We start from the raw sequence: 26,088 nt of genomic DNA, 5'->3' as shown, positions 1-26,088 counted from the left end.
TGGAGTGGTAGCAGCCATATACCGAAAAACATTGGTGCTTTATTGATCAAGCAGGCATACATATATGGAAGGTGCCATGGTTACCGAAATGACACATGCCAGTAGGAGTATAAGTTTCTCTGATCCTCTGAGCTACAAAGCACAAATGCTGCGGAAGTTATCCGCCCCCATATCTCCACAAACCCAGATTATTGGGAACCCAGATTTTTCCCCTGCACTACATGGCTCTACCTTCGCCTGATGGCAAGACTTCAACTGTAAGAGTGTTGGAGACTTCTTTACAAAGAAGACACTCTGGACTTCCCTCAAACCCAATCTGCTTTTGGTATTCCGTACTCTGCTCTTTGGCAATACATAGCCATTTGCCACTGGATATCTGCTGGGCCTCCGTCTTACACATCAGGAACACATCCCATAGTGACTAATTAACAGGTGAATGATTAGGCAAGATACACTACACATTTCCTGAATTAACCTGCTCTTTTCACTGTCCACAATGTTACTTCTGACATATTCATGTGACATATTGGACATCATCCACCCTGCTCTTTCTACTTTCTCTTAGCCATTTTATGTATAGCTCCATGCACGTAAGTTTAGCATACAAGGCCACTGTGCACTTTGCCCTAGATATATTTTATTTAGCTTTGCACTGTTATTTTACAATAACCAGTTTTTACTGTTTTGTTTTAATTTCTTCTATCACACTGTTTAGCTTAGTTCAGCACTGTGTTCTCAAATAATGCATTCTTGTTCGCCCTGTGCTTCAGTCAAGGCTACAGTCTGGTACATTGCCGGTAAACAAGGTAGAAGTTTAGTCTCCAGCATTCGTAGAAAATACACATCCTTACGTAGGGACATTTTCTTAGAACATCTGCGTGTTAGTTATAAAAACACTTTCTAGTCCTAGTACACGTCAAGAGGGAGATTCCAGCCAGGGACCCAGAACTGTATGCTGAATGCCCCGTTGCAGATGCTGATGCAGACTACAGGCCTTTGCTCAGGTATGAGGGTCGATGCCCTCCCGGGGGAACCTGAAAGGCAGGCTTAGAGCTTAAGATGCTGTGTTCAAAAATATAACCTAGAGAGAGAATAACCTAGCAGAACTATGATAGCTTTATTCTTGTGCTTCACTCTCATCGTCACTATTTTAATATTACTGTGTTGTGTAGTTCTGGTTATTGCAGCTCACGCTTTGCTATCTAAAATGCAGTTGCTTTATTAAACCAATCTTTAAATCTTATACTGCCTTTTTTCATTTATATATGAGACAGCACTGTGTGCGAGAGAACCGGTTGTGACCTGAGTGACCACGACTTCCCTGAGAAGTACTAATATGTCATGTGCTCGGCTGCCCAATTGTCTCTGCTGTCTGGAAGAGGTGAGGCACTGCTAGTTAGCCGGAGCAAAACCCGGATTTAAAGCGACAAGTGTCATCCACCGTGGATCAGACTCAGTCCCCCACACTGTGAACGATCTTGCTGCTCAAAATCCAGTAGTCCCATTAGGATAATGAGAGCCTACGCAAAATGGCGCCGCCAACGTTTGGTCAGGCTCTAATTTTCGGGTCCACCGGGATAACTCAGTCTCATTTCTATATAATGACCCCTCAGTTCCGTGTACGGAGACTTCCGGGATACTGAGGATTTCCACCACAGCCGGATAGGTAATCCTATTTTCAGCTTGCGGTTGTTCAACCTTGAACTTTAAAAAGAAAAACCCCATCTTGGTGTGCCTTCTCTGAACTCTTAGTGCTTCTACGATGGCAAATCCCCAGGTTGTACAAATAGCTGTTAACATGAGACAACCTCTCACAGCGCACTTACTAGCAAATGGCCTTACGGCCCAGGGAGGTCCAGTCATGTTAGTGGTGGACGCCCACGCAGCTTATAGAACAGAGCAGTTGATGGAAACTCAAATACATTTCACACATATACAGTTGCGAACGCGCCTGGACAATACAGGGCGCACGCATATTTAGAGATACCTTTATCTTATCAAGAACATAATAATTGGCTTGATGGCGCCCTACCCCATACAATATTACCAGTAAGGTTAGGTCCACTAAGTAATGATGGTCCTACCTGGTCTTTATTGGCCACATATATACCACATCCTGTGGTTGCGAATTTAGAAGTAGCTGAGGTTCGACGCTTATTCATTGAGTTAACAGCAATATACAGACGATTAGTGCAATTTGTGATGCAAACGTTTAAACTTTAAATACAAACCCAGCGCGTGCTGCTCCAGCACAATCACATGCAGTAACACCCAGTATAAATCCGGTGACTGTACATTCGATTATGGGTAAAGTCCCGGCCAAACGAGAGGAGACTCCATTCTGGCTAGCACAAAAAATTAATACGCTGGAAGCAGTATTTCCCCATATGGGACCTCACGATAAACATAGAATATTGACTATGTGCTTGCCCTTTGGGATGGTTCCTACAGTTGAACACTGTAATACATGGGGCACGGTATTTGCTGCGCTCTATACAACGGCACAAGGTACACCGACACTAGCCAACCTACCGGAAGTGCTTAAACAAATTCAAGATGAATACGGGGTTGCCCCGGCCCTAGATTTGGGAATGCAACTGATGGGCAATTTTGCCACAGTTTCTTCAATAATCCTAAGCAACCTTAAAGGGGAAGCAGTTGCACTTGTAGTGCGCATGCGGCTCCGTGACATTGTGCAACAAGATCAGGAACGGGAACTGCCTAAAATAATAGCGGAAACATATTCAAGTATCGGTCGAGATAGCCTAGGGGCTAGACCACAAAAACCAAAATTCCAGGGTAAAATTAACAAAGATAACTCCAAACAACAACCTGAGGGTAATAAGAAACGCTGGGAGAAAAAACAACAAACGCCTAAAAAAGAAAGGGGAGAATCTCCACACACGGAGACCCCACAGAATAGGTATAATCTCAGAAATAGGGATAATATAAAAACGCCTCATAGATATCAGTATACTGATACACGCCAATCTCGTTCCTTTCAGGACTCATCGGAAAAGAGAAATGAGAGAGATCAGAGCGAAGAACAGAGTACTTGAAACCGAGACAGGAATCACAACGCTCTTCGGAGGTTTCTGTTAAAAAGGAAGAGAAACCTGTACAGCAAAAACAACAATTCAAAAAGAGAATAAAAGTGGCAGCTGTTCGACATGCCACTCAGGAAGAGTCTCTTGAAAAACAAGAACTGGGCTCCAGCACTGCTAGACAGCGCGGCAGAGATCACAATAGTTCGCCGGAATCTTCTAGAGCATCTGGAGGTGAAAGCAACTGATGACTTTATACAGGTAGAAACAGCGGACATGCGTATCTCCGAACCCGATAGGGTGTACAAAGTAACACTACAACTGGACGGAGACATTGAACGTACTATACACGCAATTTTTTGGGACCGTGTTGTCAAGGTATATGACATATTGTTGGCCGAACAAGATTGGCCGTCTGATTTTGTCCACCTGCCCATATGGAGAAGAGGTTATTAAACCTTCCTTCTCGACCCTTGTTCCAGAGGAACTTGCTGAGTCCTATTCTATAGAATGGGCTTTAGCACAAGCACCCGCGTTATATAGAAATCACGTGGGGTGGGATAGGGACTCTCAATATCATGTCATTCCTATTAAAAGTGAACCTCAGCCACAACCGCAGTATCCCATAAAACACGAAGCAAGGGCACCGGTGAGCGAAAGAGATACTCACGCAATTAGATTACCAGGGTGTGACTGAACCCTGTGTCTCACCGATGAATAACCCTTTATTTCCTGTAGCTAAGCCGGACCATTCGTATAGAATAGTCTTAGACTACAGACATTTAAACGGACATACGCATACATATGCTATACAAAACTCACATAGCACTGCACTAATGAGCAACATAGTGCAGAAAAAATACAAAACAACTCTGGATATCTCGAATGGGTTCTTCTGCCAGACTATAGTGCCCGAAAGCAGGGACTTAACAAGCTTTAGCGCATTAGGCTCCCAGAAAAAATTCTGTTGTTTGCCACAGGGGTATAAGAACAGCCCAGGACTGTTTGCGGCTCGTGTGACTGCTATTTTACATGAGATAGACCCTGAAGCATTGTCATACGTAGACGATATATATCTCACGGATGATGAGTTACTACAACATTTGAGACGGGTAGCCCGCAATGTTATAGGATTTGCCGAACTTGGCTACAAATTTAACTTTAAGAAGTCAAAAATTGCCTTCCTCAGCGTCCTGTTTTTGGGATATGAGCTGTCGAGTGAAGGAAAGAGCCTAGCGCCACAATTTTTAGAAAAATGTGCACAATTACAACCACCAAATCCGATTAAAAAACTTCAATCGTTGCTGGGTTTTCTAAATTGTGGCAGAAAATACATTCCTGATTATGCAACACGCATTACACCTTTATATGAATTAATACGTCCCAATTTTTCAAGTAAATTCTGGACAACTGAACATACACGCACTCTTCGAGAATTGCAGACAGACATGCTAGCAACAAAACACTTACACAAAAGGGACAATAAAACACATTTGGTCATCAGGGTAGTAGCTGGGGCCATCGGTTTCACCTATGTAACATTTAATGAAGGTGAGACAGTCCTGATTGCATACAAATCGCATTCGTATTCAGCTGCTAAACAACGCTTTGCGCCCACTGAGAAAATTCTCACTGCTGTACAGTTGGCTGTTATTAAAGAAAGACCTCTTGCCCAAGGGAAACGCATCATTGTTGTTTCTCCAATTCCAGCCCTAGAGGCTGTTACAAAAGCTAGCGTTCCGAACGCAAAAGCACTTCATCCACGTTGGATACAACGGGCTACGTCTCTAACAGCCACTGATGTAGATTACATTTTGATCCAAATTTACAAACTCAAGAATTTCTGCAATATGAAGTAGAATATCCAGTTCCAGCGAATACCTTGCCTATTGATCAATATCACAGAGTCATGTACACCAAAGGCTCTGCGCAACCAGCGATTGGAACTAAACATCAATACTCTGCTGCTTGCGCAGTCGTAAGCGGCTATTTGGAGGGGGAGAAATTCTGTCCCCTACATACCTATACACAGACCTTAGGGGATTGTACAGCAAAATTGGCCGAGCTAAAAGCTCTGCTGATGGCACTAGAACATAAGGATCCAGCGCAGCCTACGCTGGTTGTTTGTGATTCTTATTACTGTGTCCAGTCTTAATGAATATCTGCATTACTGGCATCAGAATGGGTTCAGATATTCCACAGGCAACACCATAAAACACAGGCTTCTGAGGGGGAAGGTAGCAAACCTGAAAGAGACGCTACCTAAAGTCCATGTTGTACATACACTTGGACACCAGCACGTTGGAATACACGTTGCTGGAAATACTTTGGCTGATGAAGCCGCAAAGTCGTCAGTGGCCACTGTAGCTGCAGTGACTCGTTCGAGTTCCAAACCAGACACAGACATTATGGCTGCCATAAAACTATGGTTGATGGTACGCCTTATCCTAAATGATTTCCTAATAAATATCAATACTTGATGGGAAGTATGCTGAACGGTGAAGTTAAAATTCCAGGCGCAGGCGTACGTGACATTCCCAATAAAGATGTAAGACCACGATTGATTAAAGCAGCGCATGAGGGAGTGGCATCTGCACATGCTGGTGTGGCAGCTACAATTTCACTCTTATAGGCCCGTTATTGGTGGCCCGGTCTCTACAAAGAGACTAAGCAGTATGTCCTTTGTTGTGACATCTGTCAACAAATCAAAGTTTCCACGGCCAAGCGCCCACCGCAGACACCCCTCTTAATTTCCAACAAACCATTACAGTGTGTGTATTTGGACCATTGCGGTCCACTAACACCGGATTGTGCATACAAATACATATTGGTCGCTGTTGATTCCTGCTCCAGACTTGTGTGGATATAGCCACAACGCTCGGCTGACGCTCAGACTGTTATTAAAGATTTGCGAGTCTTTATTGGTACATATGCAGTTGCGGCGTTCCATTCGGACAAATCAAAGTTTCCACGGCCAAGCGCCCACCGCAGACACCCCTCTTAATTTCCAACAAACCATTACAGTGTGTGTATTTGGACCACTGCGGTCCACTAACACCGGATTGTGCATACAAATACATATTGGTCGCTGTTGATTCCTGCTCCAGATTTGTGTGGGTATAGCCACAACGCTCGGCTGACGCTCGGACTGTTATTAAAGATTTGCGAGTCTTTATTGGTACATATGCAGTTGCGGTGTTCCATTCGGGCCAGGGCCCTGCTTCCGCCTCAAGGGCATTCAGGGACACCATGGCTTGGTTGGGGGTCCAACTGCAGTACTCGTCTCCATTTCATCCCGAGGGAAATAGTGTCGTGGAGCGATTAAACCGCGATTTAAAGCAATCCTTAACAGCCAGAGTCTTAGGTACGAGTCGTAGTTGTCTATCCCACCTGTATGGAGTTCAGAAAGCACTAAATAACCTGCCTAGAAGGTCCCTGGGGGGTCGTACTTCATAGGAGTGCCTGTTCGGAACACAAATGTTTGTTCCGGATCTTGATGCCCAGGCGTGGAGGCAGCAGAAACACCTTTTGACATAAATGATCGTGTCACTGTTTTACAGGAATTATAGCAGTTCAGTGAAGATAAATCTTCTTAAAATGATGCCTCCACAGGAATTAAGGATGTGCCTGTAACATCTACCGGAAGGATTCCCAAGATTGGGGATCTTGTACGTGAAAAGGTTACAGTGAAAAAATTATTTGGCCCTTCTTATCAGGCACCAGTCCCTGTATTGGGAATACATGGTACCAGAACTGTCATTCTACCACTGTTGCCAGGTGCCAAAGAAAATTGTTTTGTTTCAATTGACAATGTCAAACTACAGCATGTGGCTGATTCTGCACAGCCAACCAAGAGGAACATCCAGTAGTTCCCGAATCCCTCTCACTACTGGAGAAGAAGTTCCGCTCCAAGTTGTTTATACCAACACTAATGCCTCTCCGAGCTTGGGGAGGGTGGATGATGATGATCTTACATTAGTTCCACTAACAACAAGCAACTTAGAAACATTTAATCAAGTCAACATAACTACTAGCCAGACGGATGGTGCTGTCTACAGTGTACCACCACAGGAAACACCAACTCCAACATTGACCATGGCAACGCCATTTGCACGAACTGCCTCTGGTTACTTTGCCGACTACAACGACGGTCTATTGTTTGCCTCTTCGACTGCTGACCTGTCAGGTGCACGTAAGCTGATACATTGGCTTAAAGAAACATATTTTATTTTTCCATGGAACTATGTATGGCTTTCCTTGACTGTCCTAGACTTTATGCTTTGGATTGGTTTTGTTATTACTTTTTTCTTGCTGATACATGGTCATTTTCTTCCCGAGAGATCAGCGGTTGCACAGGTGGAGGAGGTTAAGATTCAAAGAGACTTGTCTTTTGTGAACATCTCTGCAGCACCAATTCCTGATGAGATTGTGTGGGACAAAGTAATGTTTGATATATATGGTCCCACTGAGATTATTCAAGTGCCATATGTGTTAAAATTATCTATGATTGATATAGTCATACAAGGCACTGTATCTGATGATTGGGATGTGAAAACAGTTGATTCTACTGAAAAATTTAGTTACTTTTCTGGGCATCGTCAAAAAAATGCTGAGTCATATTATTTTAAAGTAACTCCCACCAAGGATATACATATGTTGTTGACCAATACTAAATGTATATATTCGGACTCTTTTGTTTCCCGGTTATCAATTGAAGGTTATGAATACTGGTCAAAAAATGTTGATTTAAAAAGTGTTTGGGGAACAAAAAATTGGCAGATTAAGGGTTCAGAAACATTGTTTAGAGCATGTCTGATCCCTGTTCAAATGATCTTTTACCACTATAAATGAGCTCAATGAGTGGGTCCAGAATGGTACGTTTAATGCTTCACTGACATGTCCAGGCGGGTGGTTGTTGTGCCCAATAGATACCAATGGGTGTCATCAACGTTTTGTCTCCTCCTCTGGGGGTTTCCGAATTAGTAGGACAGACCCTCGCTATATATCACCAGAACATGCTGACATAATTACAACATATAGTGTAGGTAAATTGTGCCAACAATGGCTACAAACATCCTCACTAGACGCGGTTAAGGTACACCTCAATGTCCTGTCTAATAACACTGATTTACAAGATTTCTTATCAGGCCCCAAGATACCACTGGGAAGCGTTTCTTGTATGAAGTATACAATGAAATATGGAAGCTTTCCCAACGAGAGGCTGCAGCCTCGTTAAGGCAAATAGATCAGGATAATTTGAAAAAGGCATTAGCTGTTGTGGATAATGGGATTCACACATTGTCCGACCGGATATATACAATTAACATCTTCTGCTACAGACATTATACGATCTGATATGTCTTCTTTATATCATGGACAGAGTCAGACCAGGCCCATTATGCAGTTGGGTTGGACACTTCAGACATTGAAGGCGGGTCGCGTTCCGTGGCAGCACATCAGTGGCAGGGAAATATTTTTTTCCTTCAATTTGACGCGGCAACAACAACTAATGGCAAAGAAAGAAGCGACTTATGTCATGCTTAACATTGAAAAATAGAAAGACTGCCTTTTACCGTGGCCAAGATTCCTTCGGCAGAGTGGTTAATACACAGGGTTATTAATCTGCCTATTTCAACATTACAATTCACTTCTTGTTTGAAACATGTTCCGGTAGGCAGATATGAAAAGTTGGGAGATAGTTACATCCATGAGGTGTGGGAGCATGGCATGAAAGAGGTCTTTCTTAGCGGTAGTGAATGCGAGACTTCAGTCAGCCATTTGATGATTTGTAAGCAGCTGTCCTTGCATGGGTTATGTAATGCCTCGGTTGCAAATTTGGCTTGCTATCTGAAGGGAGTTCCAGTCCCCTTGATTAAACACACGTTCCAGGTGCTTTCAAACAGCAGCTATGTCTTTCTCAATAGTGAAGACTGTTATGGCATGCGGGCCGGAATAGTTTATGTTGTTTCGGTCTCTAAGGTCGTTACATGCTGCGGGAACGTGTTGTTTCCCCCCACTAAATTTAGGGAGGTAGCTGATATCTGGCCTCATATTGCTACTTCCAAGGTGAATTTTGACAAGTTGAGAAGACTCAAGGTTTTATTGTTTCAAAAGCATGTGGCCCTTACATCTGCACGCAAGACCTACACGCTTCAAGTGGCAAGGACATCGGCGGAAATACAGTCCCTGTTAAATACGAACTTTCCGAGACACTTTGGTGAACTCGTGGGACGTATATATAATGCGTCCAGCACGGCTGTATTAGCAAATTTTTTCAAAGCTGTTGGTATTGGTTTTGTTCACACCTTCTCCTCTACATTCGGTTTGATACCTTCGGCTATTCATTCAATTTTCGGAAGCATTTTTGGGGGATTTCCAATAACTTTGGCCTTTTCAGCCGGCATCTTGCTGTTGCTGTTGTTTTTCCGCAATGGCTGTCCCGCTACAACAAGGACAAATGAAGGTGCTCCCATCACCGCAGCTGTGTCGTGAACGCATGATGCAGCAGTTTGGACCAACACTCCTGGAACATTTGGGGTGTGACTGGTCTTTGTCATTCAGACCGGTTGTGGATTGTGTGCAGCCCGTGTTTCGGTGCCGTTGGTGCTCTTTTGAACATGCACTAGACGTTTGTCTTTCACAGCAACACCCCCTCAGTGATTGATGCTGATCTGTTAATGTTCTTGTCGAGGGTTCATTACCAGACATGTGCAATGCGGCTGCGTTTGCTAAGAGAAGCTCATTACGAGCTACCCTTCCTGGAGGAAGCTATCATCAACTTGTTAATGGGCACTGCACAGGATGCCGCCTTGGTTGATACTGGGGCTATCAAACACACCTGCTCCTTGGTCGTTTTTGGGGCGGATTTACCGGTTTTATTATCTGCCGAAGTGGAAGATCTCTTGCTTTCCATGACTTGTGATTGATTCGGAACTGTTCTAAATTGACATTTTCCTTTGAATTCGGCTCTCAGCCGCATGCTCATTTCTAAATTGTCTAGTAATATGCTTGTGTGGTCTCTTAACTTGCCAAAATTAATTGGGGTTTTAAACATATTTTAGGTTAGGGTATTTTAGCTTTGGCTTGAACCACTTTCTACCGACAAGGGGAGGGTGTTGTGTAGCCATTTTATGTATAGCTCCATGCATGTTAGTTTAGCATACTAGCCCGCTGTAAACTGTGCCCTAGATATATTTTATTCAGCTTTGCACTATTTTACAATAACCAGTTTTTACGGTTTTGTTTTACTTTCTTCTATCACACTGCTTAGCTTAGTTCAGCACTGTGTTCTCAAATAATGCATTCTTGTTCGCCCTGTGCTTCAGTCAAGGCTTCGGTCTGGTACATTGCCGGTAAACGTGGTAGAAGTTTAGTCTCCAGCATTCGTAGAAAATATACATCCTTACTTAGGGTCATTTTCTTAGAACATCTGCGTGTTAGTTATAAAAACACTTTCTAGTCCTAGTACACGTCAAGAGGGAGATTCCAGCCAGGGACCCACAACTGTATGTTGAATGCCCCGTTGCAGATGCTGATGCAGACTACAGGCTTTTGCTCAGGTATGAGGGTCGATGTCCTCCAGGGGGGGAACCTGAAAGGCAGGCTTAGAGCTTAAGATGCTGTGCTCAAAAATATAACCTAGAGAGAGAATAACCTGGCGGCACTATGATAGCTTTATTCTTGTGCTTCACTCTCATCGTCACTATTTTAATATTACTGTGTTGTGTAGTTCTGGTTATTGCAGCTCACGCTTTGCTATCTAAAATGCAGTTGTTTCATTAAACCAATCTTTAAAACTTATACTGCCTTTTGTCATTTATATATGAGACAGCACTGTGTGCGAGAGAAACGGTTGTGACCTGAGTGACCACGACTTCCCTGAGAAGTACTAATATGTCATGCGCTCGGCTGCCCAATTGTCTCTGCCGTCTGGGAGAGATGAGGCACTGTTAGTTAGTCGTAGCAAAACCCGGATTTAGAGCGACAGGTGTCACCCACCGTGGATCAGACTCAGTCCCCCACACTGTGAACAATCTTGCTGCTCAAAATCCAGTAGTCTCATTAGGATAATGAGAGCCTGCGCGACATGGCACTGCCAACGTTTGGTCAGGCTCTAATTTTTGGGTCCACCAGGACATCTCAGTCTCATTTCTATATAATGACCCTTCAGTTCCGTGACACTCTCTCATAGGTCTTCTTATCCCCACAGTTATTTTATAATTCGTATCATTCTGTTTCTCCACCAGCCGTTGGATGTAGGTGGATGTTTGTATTGTGTAAAACAATAAAAAGATTTCAACCATAATAATATATCTCCAGCCAGGTGTGGGGCACACAGAATTTCACAAAGTTAACAGGTGTGACCTAACTACCACCCACAACCCCTGGTAGTCATGCTTCTTCATCTGCCACACCTCATTCACCAAAGAACCTTCCAATGGTGAATGGGCTCCTCACGATAATGAGGAGAGGAGTGCTTTTGAGCAGGTTGGTAAATGTGGAAACAGGATCTAGACTCTATAAAAATCCCTGGTCTATCCTTTAATGTGGGTAGATCTAGGGGATGATTAAAAACTGTATTGACGCAAGGGATTAGCTAGTATCCCTGCATCTGTAGGGGACAACACGTTTCAGCCTATAAACCGGTCCTTTAGAGAGTTCCAGGCTTTCTTCAGGACACTGGATCCCAATTATTCCGACTCCTAGCTGTAAACATACATTAACAATCATGCATCATCAGGCACACAATACCTATTAGTATGCTCTTTTTGAACCAGCATATGCTTGAATTTCACATTTTATAGGTCCAAAACAACTACCATAGAGGGTCCCACGGAATGGTTCATTGAAGAATCCTTGTAGTCACACATTGGTCAACTCCCTCTGTTGCACCTACGAAAGTATGGCAAACCCTCCAAATGTGCACATTTGGTTCAGTTGTAGTTTAGGTGGGGAGGACGCAATTAAGTTATGGAGCTTTTTCCCCAAATTTCCTAGGGCCTTTCTCGTAATTGGATTTTTAGGTCCGCCACTTTGTGATACCATATCACATGACCTCAAACTGGCTAAACAATGTTATGAAGTGATGGGACGAGCAAAAGTAAGGTGGGTTATGTAACATGCAGTAAAAGCAATGTATGCCAATACATACATGGTTATTGAGGTCTCATCTGGAATAGTAGCTCCAATTTTAAATGTCACAAGTCCAGAAGAATAACGCCAAACATGAGAAAGGTCAAACTGGCACTCTGGTATATTTAAGATAAAGCCCCCACCTTTTACTTCTAGAAATCAACATCTGAAGCAAATCCTCTCACTCTGGCTCGGGTTCAGTAACTGCAAGGATTCCCCAAGGGTATGTCAAGAATCAGGACATCTTTGGGTAGTATGACAGAAAATGTGGCAGAAAACTGAAATGTCTGATTGGAGGGAAAGGCAACATCTGAGAGGTACAGACGTTGTTCCTCAGAATGAAGAGATGCTCCCTGACGATGGTCAATGAGGTGTCTTTAGTATTCAAGATATCCCTCTCCCAACCCGTCTAATCTTGCAAATAAATACAGCTAGTTGGAGCCCTCACCAACACACACACACACACAATATGGCTGTATATTTTTAATAATTCTCTTAGCCCTATGTCCAAACGTTCAACGTGATACAGAGAACTGACTTTGCAGATTCATTGTGCTGGGATACTTTCATCAGCGTCCTAATGGTAATGTTGCTCTGTTACTGTGTTCCAGATTCCCTATTTAACTACAGGAAAGGTGATTCTCATTCCACTGTGCCTGGTAAGGAACAGGATGAGAAGTACAAAAAGACTTTTCAAGAGAGAAATTTGGGCAACTATCCCTTCTGGAAAACTGCAGTATGCAATGTTTTCTGGCCTAGATCTAGTCTTCTGCGTTCAGCTTCTTTTGTATTTTTTTCTTCTCTCAAAAAATTGGAAGGTATTTTTTTAGAATCATTTTATTTGGATTATACAAAGTTTTCCTTTAAAGAGTGTTAAGAATCAAATCAAATCTTGCAGTCTCTCTCACCAAGTAAGGTGTATAATCACTTGATTTTACCATCCTAGTGTTGGTTAGTTTGCCAGATAAATACAAGAAAACATTTTCAAGCAAATTACTTTGAGGAATTGAGGTGCATATTAACTAAAGACATGACAAAGTAGGTGGTAAGTCTCATCAAAGGTACAGATTGTAGTATTGCTTGTGAAGATGTGTGGCAGGATAAAATGCGCATGGTGCCTCTAGATGAAGAAGCAAATGCATTGTTGCCGACCATGAGAAAGTGAAAGCATTCTTGGTATCAAATATGAATTGCAACTAGGGTCCAAGGTGTCTATGCCTCAACTAGGAAGACAACAGGGACAAAAGGAAAGATAGCAAATGAAAAAAAATGCATGTTGATGTAAAGATAGTGCAGTGACTAGTAAATCAAAAATCATCTCGATGGATGCTAAAAGAGAAGGATGAGTGGGCTTCTCTAGAAGGCAGATGACTTGAGGTGGAAAAAAAATAGGGAAAGCTCAAGGCATGTTCTGTGTTTCAGACAGTTAATGTCCATTGGGCTGGGGGTTGGGTGAAGTTCATGTATGATCATGAATAAATCAAGTAGACAGAATGTATTCACCAGAGCAGATGTAGATCCAAAACAGGCTTGGTATCGTACTGAGTTTAGAGTAGAAGGAAGTACCGGTCTAAAGTATTTCTGCAATATCAGGTTAATTGAGTGAAGGAGAAAGACTTATTTGGATTGTTAGAAACTTCAGCATAACTGTCCAATTGATATAGGTCAGTGATTCTCAAGAGTATAAGAAACTACTGCAGTTGTTTCTCTAAGATGTGAATCACGCAGTTTAAATTGTGTCAAGATTATGTTTACAGCGATAGAACAAACATTACAATATTCAGTACACCAAATGTAAAGTAAGCTTTTGTGTGGACTAAATGCCCTGTCCTCACAATTTCTGCTGTAAAACAATCTTCAATGATATTTGTGAACTAGAAAACATCTTAAAACCTAGACATACAAAAACTGTTAAGAAGGGGAATATTAGCTCAACATTTCCCACATATACTAGACCAAATTGACTCAAGCTTAACAAAGGAAAATGTGTAATTATGTTAAAAGCGAAAATCTGGATGGGGGCCTCTTTAAACATTGATGAGCAATTCGTATTTAAATAAGGATATCCCCAGAGTATGTAAAACAATTCACAATTCAATACAGATTTTGAGACTGAACTGTAATATAACACATCTGACAAAAATAATGCGCAAATAAAATTGGGGAAAAGGAGAGATGAGAAGATCCAGATTTTTTACCTCAGCACTTGCCAAGCACTATTCTATCAACAGTGATAAGAGATCCTTCTGTAACCTAAATGAAGGCATAGTATAAAATGCTGGCAAGATGGATTCCAGCAAATAATTCCTACTCTGGAAGAGGACAAAGGAATTACCTAAATGAACACCTAACAAATGATTTGGAAACCACCACTGCTACAAATATCAGGTTGGGGGTTATGCTTTATTTGACGATCAAGCCATTTAGAGAGAATGATCCATTTTCTGAGAAACAAAAAGACACCAGAAATAAAAATAAGATGGAATCAATTAAAAACTACACAGAACAATAACAGAGTAACAAAGTTGTGCTTTAAAATATACATTTTCAAACTACTGCATGCAACTTAAATATTGACAATGCCGCCCTAATCACTGGAGAACTAGTGCAATGGATAAGATATCAGGGTATATAGAAAGCAAGCTACAAAACAAAGCTCATTCCCAAGTCACCAGTATCACTTGAAATACAAAACAGATTTAAAACATGTACGCAATGCACTTTCAAGATAACAACAATACAGTTCAGTCTGTATTACACTATGGTCATACAAAAATATACTTAGGAACAGGTAAGTAAAAGCATAAAATAACACAGGCCCCTATGTGGAGGGGGCGGGGCGCAAAGCATATACTAAAAACACAGAAAGTGAAAATCACCCTCAACCCACAATACTACCTAGGGACCCTTAGGGCTGGGGAAGTGCTAAAAGCCCAAAAGTAAGTAGGTAGGATTCCCCAGTTGCACGTGTGCAGAGTAGAAATCTCGGGTCAGAGTCCATAGGATAACATGGGGAAGTGGTGACAGGAGTTTTCACGTTTTAGGATCCTTCCCAGAGGACTCGACGAAACCCGTTGGGACAAGGGAGGTCGCATAGTGCCCCCACCCATGGATACCCAGAACAGTGGAGTACCTACACCAGGGAGCCTAAGTGCATTGGGGTGAAACTGTGTCAGAATCTCCAGCTGAAGTCAAAGAGGATCTCGGTTGTCCAGCTGCTGTTGCGACCTGTGGAACAGGTTGGTGGAACCCAGGCATGATCCTGTGGGAAGAGGACCTAAGGAGAGAGGGGACAGAGCCCAGTCCACCCAGAGGAGCCCAATAGGTGGGGGTTGGCAATGCCCACCCTTCTCAAAGATGTCTTCTGAGGGACGGTGGGAGACGAAGTGCAGCTGTGGAGCCCAGGCAATGCTGGAGGATCCCAGGAGTCGTCCACAAGCTGTCCCACACCAGTTGTCGGATTGAGGAGGGGTCAGTGGTCAACAGGACCACCAACAAGGTTTGGCAAATGCAAAGAAGCGTTGTGCAGAGTTTACAGGAGTTTTGGGGACCAGCAAGGTCCACGTGACTAAACCTTGGCAGGTAGGTCAGGGCCAGCCCTCAGCAGGCAGGAGGGCCAGCCCTCAGCAGGCAGGAGAGCCAGCAGGAATCGTTGGAGCTCCTCAGCAGGACCCTATGGCAGGAGGCACAGGGAGGCCTTAGCAGCACAGCAAGGAGGGATGCCCACGTAGCATGAATTGCAGAGAGGGTGTCGTTCTTGGAGCTGGAGAGTGCTGGAGGCCAGGGCTTCTTGGAGCTAGAATGTCTTCGAACTGAAGAGCCAACAACCTCGACAAGCAGATGCAGTGTACAGGGGTTCCAGCCAAGCAGCTCAGCAGCACACAAACTTCCCAGTTGCTAGGAAGAAAGGTCAGACTTCTGAAGAGCCATAGATCCACCACTTATGTTGCAGAGCCTTGGAGAGTCTGCAGGACAGGATGATCCACGAGCCAGTGTCCGTTGTTGAGGTGACTGCAGATACAGGGGAATGACTCCTTCACTCCAAGGGAGATACCTTCTTGCTTTCCTAAGTTCAAGCAGAGTCCCAGTGACTCAGGAGGATGCATGGCCACAGGGTTGCAGAAGTCTTTGCAGGAAGTAGAAACAAAGTTGCAGCATGATCCCTACTACTGATTACAGACTTGCTTCTGGTTCCAGCAAAGAACAACAGTGGTTCCAGTATCCAGGTTGCAGAAGTGTCTTGCACAGGAGACTTGCAGACGGTTCCTGAAGTCCTGCAGACAAATCTGGGGTTCCACGCTTGGGGGAGCCCTTAAGTAATCCAGGAAGGGGGTTGGACACTAACTGCAATGACCCACCTATGAGAGGGGGTCAGGGAGGTCACCCAGCTGGACTAACCGGTCCGAAGCTCCCAGGGGCCACTGCTCATCTTATTTCCAAGATGGCAGAATCAAGTGGCCACCTGGCAGAGCTCTGTGCACTTCCCTAGGGGAGGAGCTGTACAGGGAGATGGTCACTCTCCTGTCCTTTGTGTAGTTTCACGTCAGAGCGGGAACTGGGGGTTCCTGTACTGGTGCAAACCAGTTTATGCACGGAAGGCACCAAATGTGCCCTTCAAAGCAGTCTGGTGGTGCTCAGAGGCACCCCACCCCAACACAGAGCCCCCCTATTTCTAAGGAAGAGGTGGTCACACCTCTTGCCTACAGGAAAGCCTTTGTTCTGCCTTTGAGTTAAGCTCACCAGCAAGGGGGCAGAACAGTGTCTGGGGTCAGCAGCAGCACGGTCTGGCATGCAGACCCTGCAAGGCTGTACAAGCAGACATGGGGGATCCCCTAAAGAACCCCCATAGTACATGGGACCATGCACCTAACACTGGAATCAGTGTAGCTGCATGATTCCAACATGTTTGATACCAAACATGCCTAGGTTAGGTGAAGCCATTATGTAGCTGGACCACTCAAGTTGACCAGTGCTCACTACATACCTTAAGATGGCTTCCCCGCACGTACAAAGCTCAGGGAATGGAGACTGGGATTTGTAGGGGCAGCTCTGCTCATGCTGTCGTGCCCTCACACTTAGAAACATTCACTCTGCCCTTTAGCTTAAGGGCTGACCTTAGGCGTGACTTACAGGGCCAGAGTGCAGTGACTATTATATAAGGCAAGCCTTGTATCTGGGGTGAAGGGTGCATGCACCATTTCATGCAGGCTGCAAAAGTAGACCTGCATCACAGTTTGCATGGACCCTCATGGGTGGCACAATACATACTGCAGCCCATGGGGGACCCCTGGTGTACCAATGCCCTGGGTACCTAAGTACCATAGACTAGAGACTTTCATGAGTGGTCCAGTATGCCAACTGTGGGGTGTTAAAGTTACCTTACAACTAAATTAGGGCAGAGAGCACTGACACAGGGTCCTGCTTAGCAGGATCCCAGTGTACTACAGTCTAAGCACACTGACACCATGCAAAAAGTGAGAGTAACTATGCCATAAAGGTGCTACTTTCCTACAGAGACTGCATTGATCAGAAAATTTAAGACAAGTTGAAATAACTTTTTGTATATCATAAAATACTTATTTGAAGTATACAATGGGTTAAGCTATATTTAAGCCGTAACAATTGTTTCTATTAATTGAACAGTAATTTTATACCGGAGTGCCCTTGATGGTGTTCATCTAAATTAAGAATCCCTATGTTAAATCACACAAATAAAGGTCATGCTCTTTCTGTTTTATTTTTATTAAAATGTTGACAGTCAAATCAGCAGTTATGTCATCCATTTCTTTTTAAGTGGCATTTTACTCATGATTCTTGAATGAGACATACATGTATGTCGCTTTTGAATCTAAATAACTGTTGTAAATATTAGATCTATGTACGATTTGTGGTTTTCAAGTCCACATTAAAAATGATGGCTGTTTTTATGCATCCTATTTTTTATGTATAATAGTCTGTTTTGAGATTCTGCATCTATTGGAGGGATATGCACTAAAACTTAGGTGGGGTTGCAAATTCACAAAAAATAAGTTCCAATGTCCCAGAGTAATAGCTTTTTTTTAAATTAACTAAGCAACAGGTTGAAATGCAAGACTGCAGCGGGACTGAATTCAAGGGAGGAATACCGAACCCTCTTCTCCACTGGTCTTGTAATAAAAGACAGATGAATCGGTGATGGCAATTTGACTGAACCAGTTGATGATGTGAGCCACTCACACACCTGGGCCCTGGTGTCACTGAACCTTCTGCACCAACGATTGTTACACTTTGATTAAAAGCAGATACACAATTCAGAAGCACTGGAAACTTGTCGAAGCTAGTAAGAAATCAATCTCAATGGAAGAATTCATGAGTAAATGTAACTTACCAGAATTGGAAGCTGTACTGACTTTCTCTCCTACTGCACTATGATGATCTGTTAAACGTGTTTCTGATTTGTGTTCCCTCATTAAAATGTCACAACTAAGGGCTGCAAATCCAACGGGAAAAATTAAACATCAGCATGTGCATTTGTATTTGTCAGTTGAAACTGAAAGTTACTTGAAGAACTTCATGTTTTGTGGAGAGAAGGTGTAAAAAGATCAATGAAAGTGAAGTTGCGTAATTAGGACTGAAAAGGCCTATTGCATAGGTTTGTCCTTTTTTTGTAATTAACTCAATTTGTAATATCATTGTAACTGATTCTGTATTGGAAAAAAATATGAATCTGCCTCAATTAGAAGTCACAAACAGCACATCATATATTTCTGAATAACAGTGAAACAACTCAGTTCATTCACATGATAATTTGCTGCCTATACACTTAACAGGAAATGAAGCACCGAAACAAACATTGACAAAGCCAATAGGTCGCACCTTTTAATGGCATTATCTGACCTTTGTACTTTGCCAGTGCTTGTTGCCAATGCTGTTCCACATCAGCAAAAAGTAAAAACGGTTTATTAGTTGATCTAGAAGAACACTGGCAAACACAAAACAGAGCTGCTGTGCTGTAATGGGATAGAAGCCTGCATTTGTCACCAAGCATGAGCTCCTATGCACCATGACAGCAGCCACTTGCTTTCTAATTTTAAAGAGCGGGGAAAGAATAGGAGTGGGTGGGGGTGAATGTCAACACCACGGAGGGAGCGATATGGAGCCAGAGATGGCAGTGGAGCAACAGAGGAGCTGGGGGGTGTCGAAAACCCCCCCACAAACAAATAGAATAGCAGGTGGGGAACCAATAGACGAGCTGGTGAGGGGGGAAGTAACACAGGGAGCAAGAGTAGTGGTGCTGAAAACAAAAGATAGAGTAGTTCCCTGGTGTGGAGCAGTGGAAGGATGCAAGGATTCTTGAGAAGCTTTGCTACAAAGGAAGGACAAAGACAAGAACAGAAAATAAATCAATCAAACTACACTGAAGCAAATATGACAGAAAGGAAAGCAAAACAACGGTAAGCAATAGGCTGATGGGAAGCAGTGGGCAGACCAAAGGCACAAAATAAAAAAAATTTCAAGCTGCCCGTAGGCCTACTCCCCTCAAATGTGATAAAAAGATTCCGAAAGACAAAGGAGTCTTTCCTCTTTTGCGAATCAGCAACCATCTGCTTTGAAGTGGCAAAAACTTAGCTTGCAACTGGAAATGCAGTCACAAACCTTTGAATCTAAGTTTGGAAGGAATGTTCCTGACACACTTTTTAAACTGCGGTTCAGTATTGGTCACAAATTCCGTTGTAAAAGTTGGAAACACTTTTCTGACTGGTAAAATGGGTTTTGTACAAAAGAAAGAGTTAGGTTGCAGTTGCAAATCCCGTGATTCTATTAATCGAAGGGTTTGCAGTCACAAAACTACTTTGTACATCAGGCTTAGTCACTTTCTCAAGGCTGTAACGTAATAAACATATGAAAGCACTAGAAACTAATACAAAAACAAAACAAAAAAATATGCAATTTGCAATGATCAGAATAATTTGTCTATTCATTTCACAACTGTATTAGGATTATTTTTTCAAAATACAGAGATTATGTACTAATCGTGCTCACTTTACAAACAGAATGTAAATAATTAATTTTTATTACACTGTGGCACTGCATACATTTTATGGTGCTTGAATCATTGAACAAGAAAATAAAAAGTAACCAATAAAGTTTCAGAAGTGCAAATATTGAAAAATAAACATAACTTGCATGTAGAAAAATTGTATTATTATTTCAGCAGCAAACAGAGACTTGTTACCATATTTCCTGAGGTTTCTTTTAGTCCTGCTTGAAAGGAACTTCCTACTTAAAAGGTTTGTCCTACTTGGCAATATGAACAAAATGAGGGGGGCCTGGGGCGTACCATCAGGTGAAATAATGCAGCCAGGTGGAAGCACATACATGCAAAAACACACCAAAGGCTCCGCCCTCTTCCCCTTGTTTTGCAAGATGCCATGGAGCCAGGCAAAACCTACAACTGTAATGTACGTTTTATGTTTTTTCAAAGACATTTGCATAGGTGGTGGCGACGTTGAACATTTTATGACCATTTTTTACATTATTTATATTTTTTAATTTAGTTTCTTACATTTTTATAAGGTAAGTTTACAGGTCCTCATCAGCTCTTTTCTTGAACTGAGACGTACTACATATGCAAGTTATCCATTGTTAATTCATCCAACACCTTCTTCCCCAGGTCTCATTCTGGGTACATGGCTATAAAAGTATGCTACTTTACAGAGATATTGAGGGGCGTAATGTGACCCAGAAATATGCTATTTCTGCCCAGAATCACAAAGCCATGAGGAGACATGTCACTATCTCTTGAACGAACAATGGTATTGAAATAGCAGCGTGCTTCACGGACAATCCATCCCTAGCATTGTCTTCTCTCGCAAGGTCTTCAGAAGTACAGGCAAAGAAAACCAGCTTGATATTCCCAATTGTTAAGTACTGTTCTTTGCCCAAAGAAACGTATTAATGAGATTAACTCAGGCCTGGAAGATACACTGAATTATGGTCTCAGCAAATAATGTATTTATTGGCAACACTGATTATTGCCAGTGCTGTCAGTAACTGTAATACAGCTTCCTCAGACAGCACTTGACTTTTCTGGCACTTTAAATATTTCACATGATGATGCCTTTTCTTGCAGATCCAAGGCCGTCGGGAGCTTCTGAGCAGCAACTGTTATGGTTACCGTTGACAAATTGTGCATTTATATGGGGCTGATGAGTGATCTCTCGCTTGTTATGTTTTCATTGGAAGCGTTCAGAAGTATTAAAACATGTTACATTTAGAAACCTGTTAGAACAGAAACCGGAGCTTTCAGCAAAATCAATTTACAGGAACGTTTTCCCTGTAGATACAGCCACTGTCAGTGTTCAGCAGCAAAAATTGAAACTTTCCCTTCAACCTAAGCAGCAAAACAAGACATGTGGTATTTTTGTACACATCCACACAAAATAAAACATTAATCCATCAGTTTTGCATGAAAAAGCAATAAACTCTCATTGATTTCAAGACCAAGTTTTTAGTTTAAGGACAAATGCACACTTATGCACTCAATACACACACAATCACAATTACAGATCATTTTAACATATATATTAGCAACATCAGAACACACATAGAAGGCTGCTGCACGCCATATAATCATAATGGCAGAAGACCACCTTAACAAAAGTTGCTCACCTGGAGAATTCTGTATACTGTATCTTTTTTCAAAGTCTGGATCCTCAATAGGGTACGTGTCTTCCTTCTCATTTGCTTTTAGTGAAAAGACTGAGGTAGCAATAAGAGGACCTGAGTAAACCAAACTCACAATTAATCTACATTTACCTAAGCAATAACTGATACAGTTTAACTGTTCTTAAAACAAAACTGCAGATAAGAGAAGTGATCTGCCTCATAACTATCTTTGCAGTGACTGGAAGCAGCATGCGTTTAGTTGTGTGAACTCATTCACATAAGTCATCCTCAGGTTAGATTCTTATTTCCAAAGAGGCAACGAATTATAAATGCTTGCACCAAGACAAACTGAAGAAACTACGTTTGACACGTACTCAACATGGAGCATAACAAAAGCTGCTTGAATCTAGTCCTTTTTCAAGGTAAACCCCTGGAAAAACCTTATTGTTCAATTTCATTTTGAGTTAGCAAGAATGGGTGGAACCGGAATAATGTGAATGTGGTCATAGGCAAGGGTCTCGTGAACCACCCCCCTTTAGCAGCAAAAGTAGGATATTCCCTTGGGGTCACTGCTGTCCTGTCACACTAGACGCTTTAATTACTATTAGTGCTCTTCCTTGACTCTGATAGGAGACTCAAAGAACTCTGATCAGAAGCTCATAAATAAACAACCTCAAAGAGAATGGAATACAGAGCTAAGGAGTGGAGCATACTGGTGCCAAAGAAGACAAACTCAGTGATCAAGAGAGTGTGCGTACAGAAAGTTCACATATTGTAAAGGAAGGGGAAAACAAGAAATGTGTAAGAGGAATAGAAGGAAAGAGAGAAACCAAGATACAAAAAAGTCAATAAGAGGAGGTAGACGAAAAAGGAAAGAAAAACAGTGCAGCAATAAAATAACAAAAATAGAATGGAATGACAAATAATTAAGGAAAAAGAAAAGAGAAAATCAATCAATAAAAGAGTTGAAAGAAAGACAACCATATGGAAGGAAAGAACCAGTAAAAGGGTAAGATGAAACAATTTAAGGAAAGGCGTAAAGAAAGTGGAACAACCGACGGAAGCAAACAGAAAAAGGAAACAAATATAAATAGAAAGATAGTAAGATTAGAAGAAAGAAACAAAGAAATAAAGATCGGGTCCAATAAGATTGAAAATTTGCGAGAAAGAAGAAACCAATTAGCAAAGAACGAAACCCTAGAGGGGAAGGTGGAGTCTCTCCCGGTTATTTTATTTTTCTAGCTACTCCTCTGGTAAATGTGGGACAAAATGTGGACAAAATAAACTTAGGGGTTAAAATGAGTCAGATGTTGAAAATTGCATACAAAATGACACAAATAGCCCTAAAAGAGCTATGGGTACACAGTACAGAGGAAACCAGGTATAAAGTTAAGTCTACATTAGTAGATACATAGAAAACAATGCATACATTGGGGCAGTGATTCATCTGGAGAACACAAAGGATGCAGTAGTGCAGCAATAATATCTAAGCATGTGGGAGGAAAGTAGAGGCTTACAGAAAGCAAAACGTATGTATTTGTAAAGCGAGAGAACTACATAACGCAGTACTTACAGAAACTAGAGAGAAGTCTGTACAAACAATGCAAAAGGTAATACATCAAAAAAGCTTAAAACATATGGCAGTTCGGCAAGAGAAATAGTGACATCCACAAACCATAATGAGACCTACTGAAAGCAATGGACACATCAGTAACTATATAGCTGGCTAGAATGTGGCGAAATAAACGTGTAGAAACAAGGCGTACAGGTGTACAGAGAACAACAAAAAAACAATGCATACAACAGTAGCGAGAGCCCCAAATTAGGCAATGCATACTATAGCGCAGTAAAAGATTGACTGGACAGATTTGCTGAAAACAATGCCTTCAACGCTACAGAATCTGTCAAGTAGATTTCGGATTTATATTTATTGTTCGATTAATAAAATCCATTGCAATATAACACAAAAACATTACGCAGTAAAACTGACATTTAAAAATAAAAGAAATTTTAAAGAGCTTGACAGCTAAAAATAATTTCTAACCAAAATAAACTTATAAGATCAACCTTTGAGAACTAACCTACAGCAGTTTTCCCAAATCTGCTTTGCTCAGTTTCTTATGGAGCAGCTGTAAAGATTTTACTCCTTTAAAGCAAAATGAAATTGACTCACCCTTCACTCAGAATATTACCACCGATCTACATGAACAGATATTATTAACTATAAAATCATGTTTTAGCAGTTTACTTCTTTCCAGACCTAAAGCGGGACAAATACCAAAAACATGCAGCAAAGATTCTTGATTATAGCCGCATAAGAGGCAATTTTGATCGATGTACTGGCCTTTCCAGGAAGGACGATCTTTAGTGTCAAAGAAACCCATATGGCAGTGGTTCCCAACCTGTGGTCCGGGGACCCCTGGGGGTCCGCAAAGCCTTCTCAGGGGGTCCGCGACTGCTTGGAAAATTAAAAAATATTAACAAATGTTGACAAATTAGGTCCCCAGCTTCCAGTAATGACTCAAGCGGGGGTCCCCGTATTCCAATGATAATTCAGTGGGGTCCCTGAGTTCCATTATTGTTAAAATGGGGGTCCACATAAATCAAAAGGTTGGGAACCACTGCCATATGGTATAGCAGGAATTGATGTGAACAGAAAAGTGGTCGGCCAAGTACCCCTGTGGGGACAATGTCGAACAGGACCCCATGACGGCCCAGGCATGCCGTCTTTTAGCCAGGATGGCTTGGTCTGTGGTGGGCGAGAGTAAGCGAACCATCCTGTTAACTAATCTGTTAAATTCAACCCTCCCAATGTTACATTTCCAGGCTTCTTCCATTCCCAGGCTAATGATAACATGGGTTAGGTAGCTTCCCCATGTTCCTTTCATTTTGCCAATCTGCTGCACCTGCACTTCTTGCCAGCAGGAGTAGAGAATGGAAGAATCCTCTGCCGCACGTAACTTCCACGATGATTTAAGGAAGGCGCACTGTTGCTGGAAACTTTGTTTTTTTAGGCCCATCTCCAGTCTGACCTGCGCCGGGGAGTCACTTTTCGGGATGTTAAAAACGGCCTTGTATGTTTTAACCTGACTGGTATTCAGAGCCATGATCTCACAGCCTTTCAATATTTCAGACCCGTAGGGGATGGCTGGAAGCAGCTGAGCAGACATAATTTTTAATAAATGGGACCAGTTTGAGCAGTCCAGCTTCTTTTTGAGCAGGTTAAAGCTATATGTTAATGAATTGGCCTTTGCCTTGATCGACTGTAATTGGCTTTTCCATTTCAGGCCTGGTTTGAGGTGAACACCTATATATTTTTACAACTGCACCATATCCACTTTTTTATCGCACAGGTACCAATTGAATTGTTTATAATTTGCCCCAAGGAACCTTATCAGTTTAGTTTCATCCAGGTTAATTTCCAGGCCGTGCTCAGCCATGAATATGTTGAGTGCTGATAGGATTCGTTGCAGTCCTTGGGGAGTATGGCTCAGCAGGACGATGTTGTCTGCATATTGTAAGCACCCAATTTTCTCTGAACCCAGTGTCGGGGGGAGACTATTCACTTGTGCTAACATGCCAGCAAGGTCTGCCAGGTATAGATTAAAAAGGATTGGTGCCAGAACACAACCTTGCTTTAAACCAGATTTTGTAGGTATTCTATTTGTTAATCTTGAACCGTCTCTAATTTTAATCTGGACGCAGGTATCAGAGTAGAGATCTATAATAGCCCTCAGTAGGTTGTTGGGGATGCCCCATTTAGCCAGCTTAGCCCACAATCTTTTCCTTGGAACCCGGTCAAAGGCTGATTTAAGGTCAATAAAACATGCATAGAAGCCCAACTTCTTGTGCCTGGCTTTTTCCACTATAAGGGAAAGTGACGTTCCCATGCCTGCCCTGAAGCCTGTTTGAAACCTCGGGAGTAGCTTATTTTCGTCTACCCAGGCTTGAAGATGCTGCAGCAAACATGAGCCATATAGCTTGGCCTCTACGTCAGTGAGGGCTATCAGCCTATAATTTGAAGAAAGAGTGGGATTTCCACTTTTATAGATGGTGTGTATTATACTTCCTCTCCAAGATTCTGGGATCCGACTGGAGTGAACGATAGCGTTAAAGAGTGGCAGAAAATATTGTGCCCAATATACTGGATCGACGTTAAGGATTGCGTTTGGAAGGTCCATTTAGTCCGGCTGCCCCTTCCGACTTCAATTTCTTGATCACACCGACTAGTTACTCTATCTTCCAAACTTGCATTTGATCATCC

At 42.3% G+C, this 26,088-nt stretch overlaps 1 protein-coding gene across 2 annotated transcripts in view; it reads right to left on the bottom strand.

Moving 5' to 3' along the window:
• Nucleotides 1-26,088, bottom strand: part of LOC138298872 (zinc finger protein 436-like) — a 135,770-nt gene that overhangs the window by 33,812 nt on the left and 75,870 nt on the right. The window contains exons 3-4 of one of the 2 annotated variants that reach the window (XM_069236909.1): nt 21,828-21,938; nt 18,544-18,645 (exon numbers count right to left, since the gene is read on the bottom strand). In XM_069236909.1, the coding sequence (XP_069093010.1) occupies nt 18,544-18,645; nt 21,828-21,938 (213 nt within the window). The remainder of the gene's footprint in view (nt 1-18,543; nt 18,646-21,827; nt 21,939-26,088) is intronic. The other variant, XM_069236910.1, reaches the window with a different exon arrangement.

The sequence above is a fragment of the Pleurodeles waltl genome, chromosome 1_2 (genome assembly GCF_031143425.1).
Source record: "Pleurodeles waltl isolate 20211129_DDA chromosome 1_2, aPleWal1.hap1.20221129, whole genome shotgun sequence".
Classification (NCBI taxonomy): domain Eukaryota; kingdom Metazoa; phylum Chordata; class Amphibia; order Caudata; family Salamandridae; genus Pleurodeles; species Pleurodeles waltl.
Note: the sequence above shows the minus strand (reverse complement) of the source record. Positions and strands in the feature narration are given on the sequence as shown.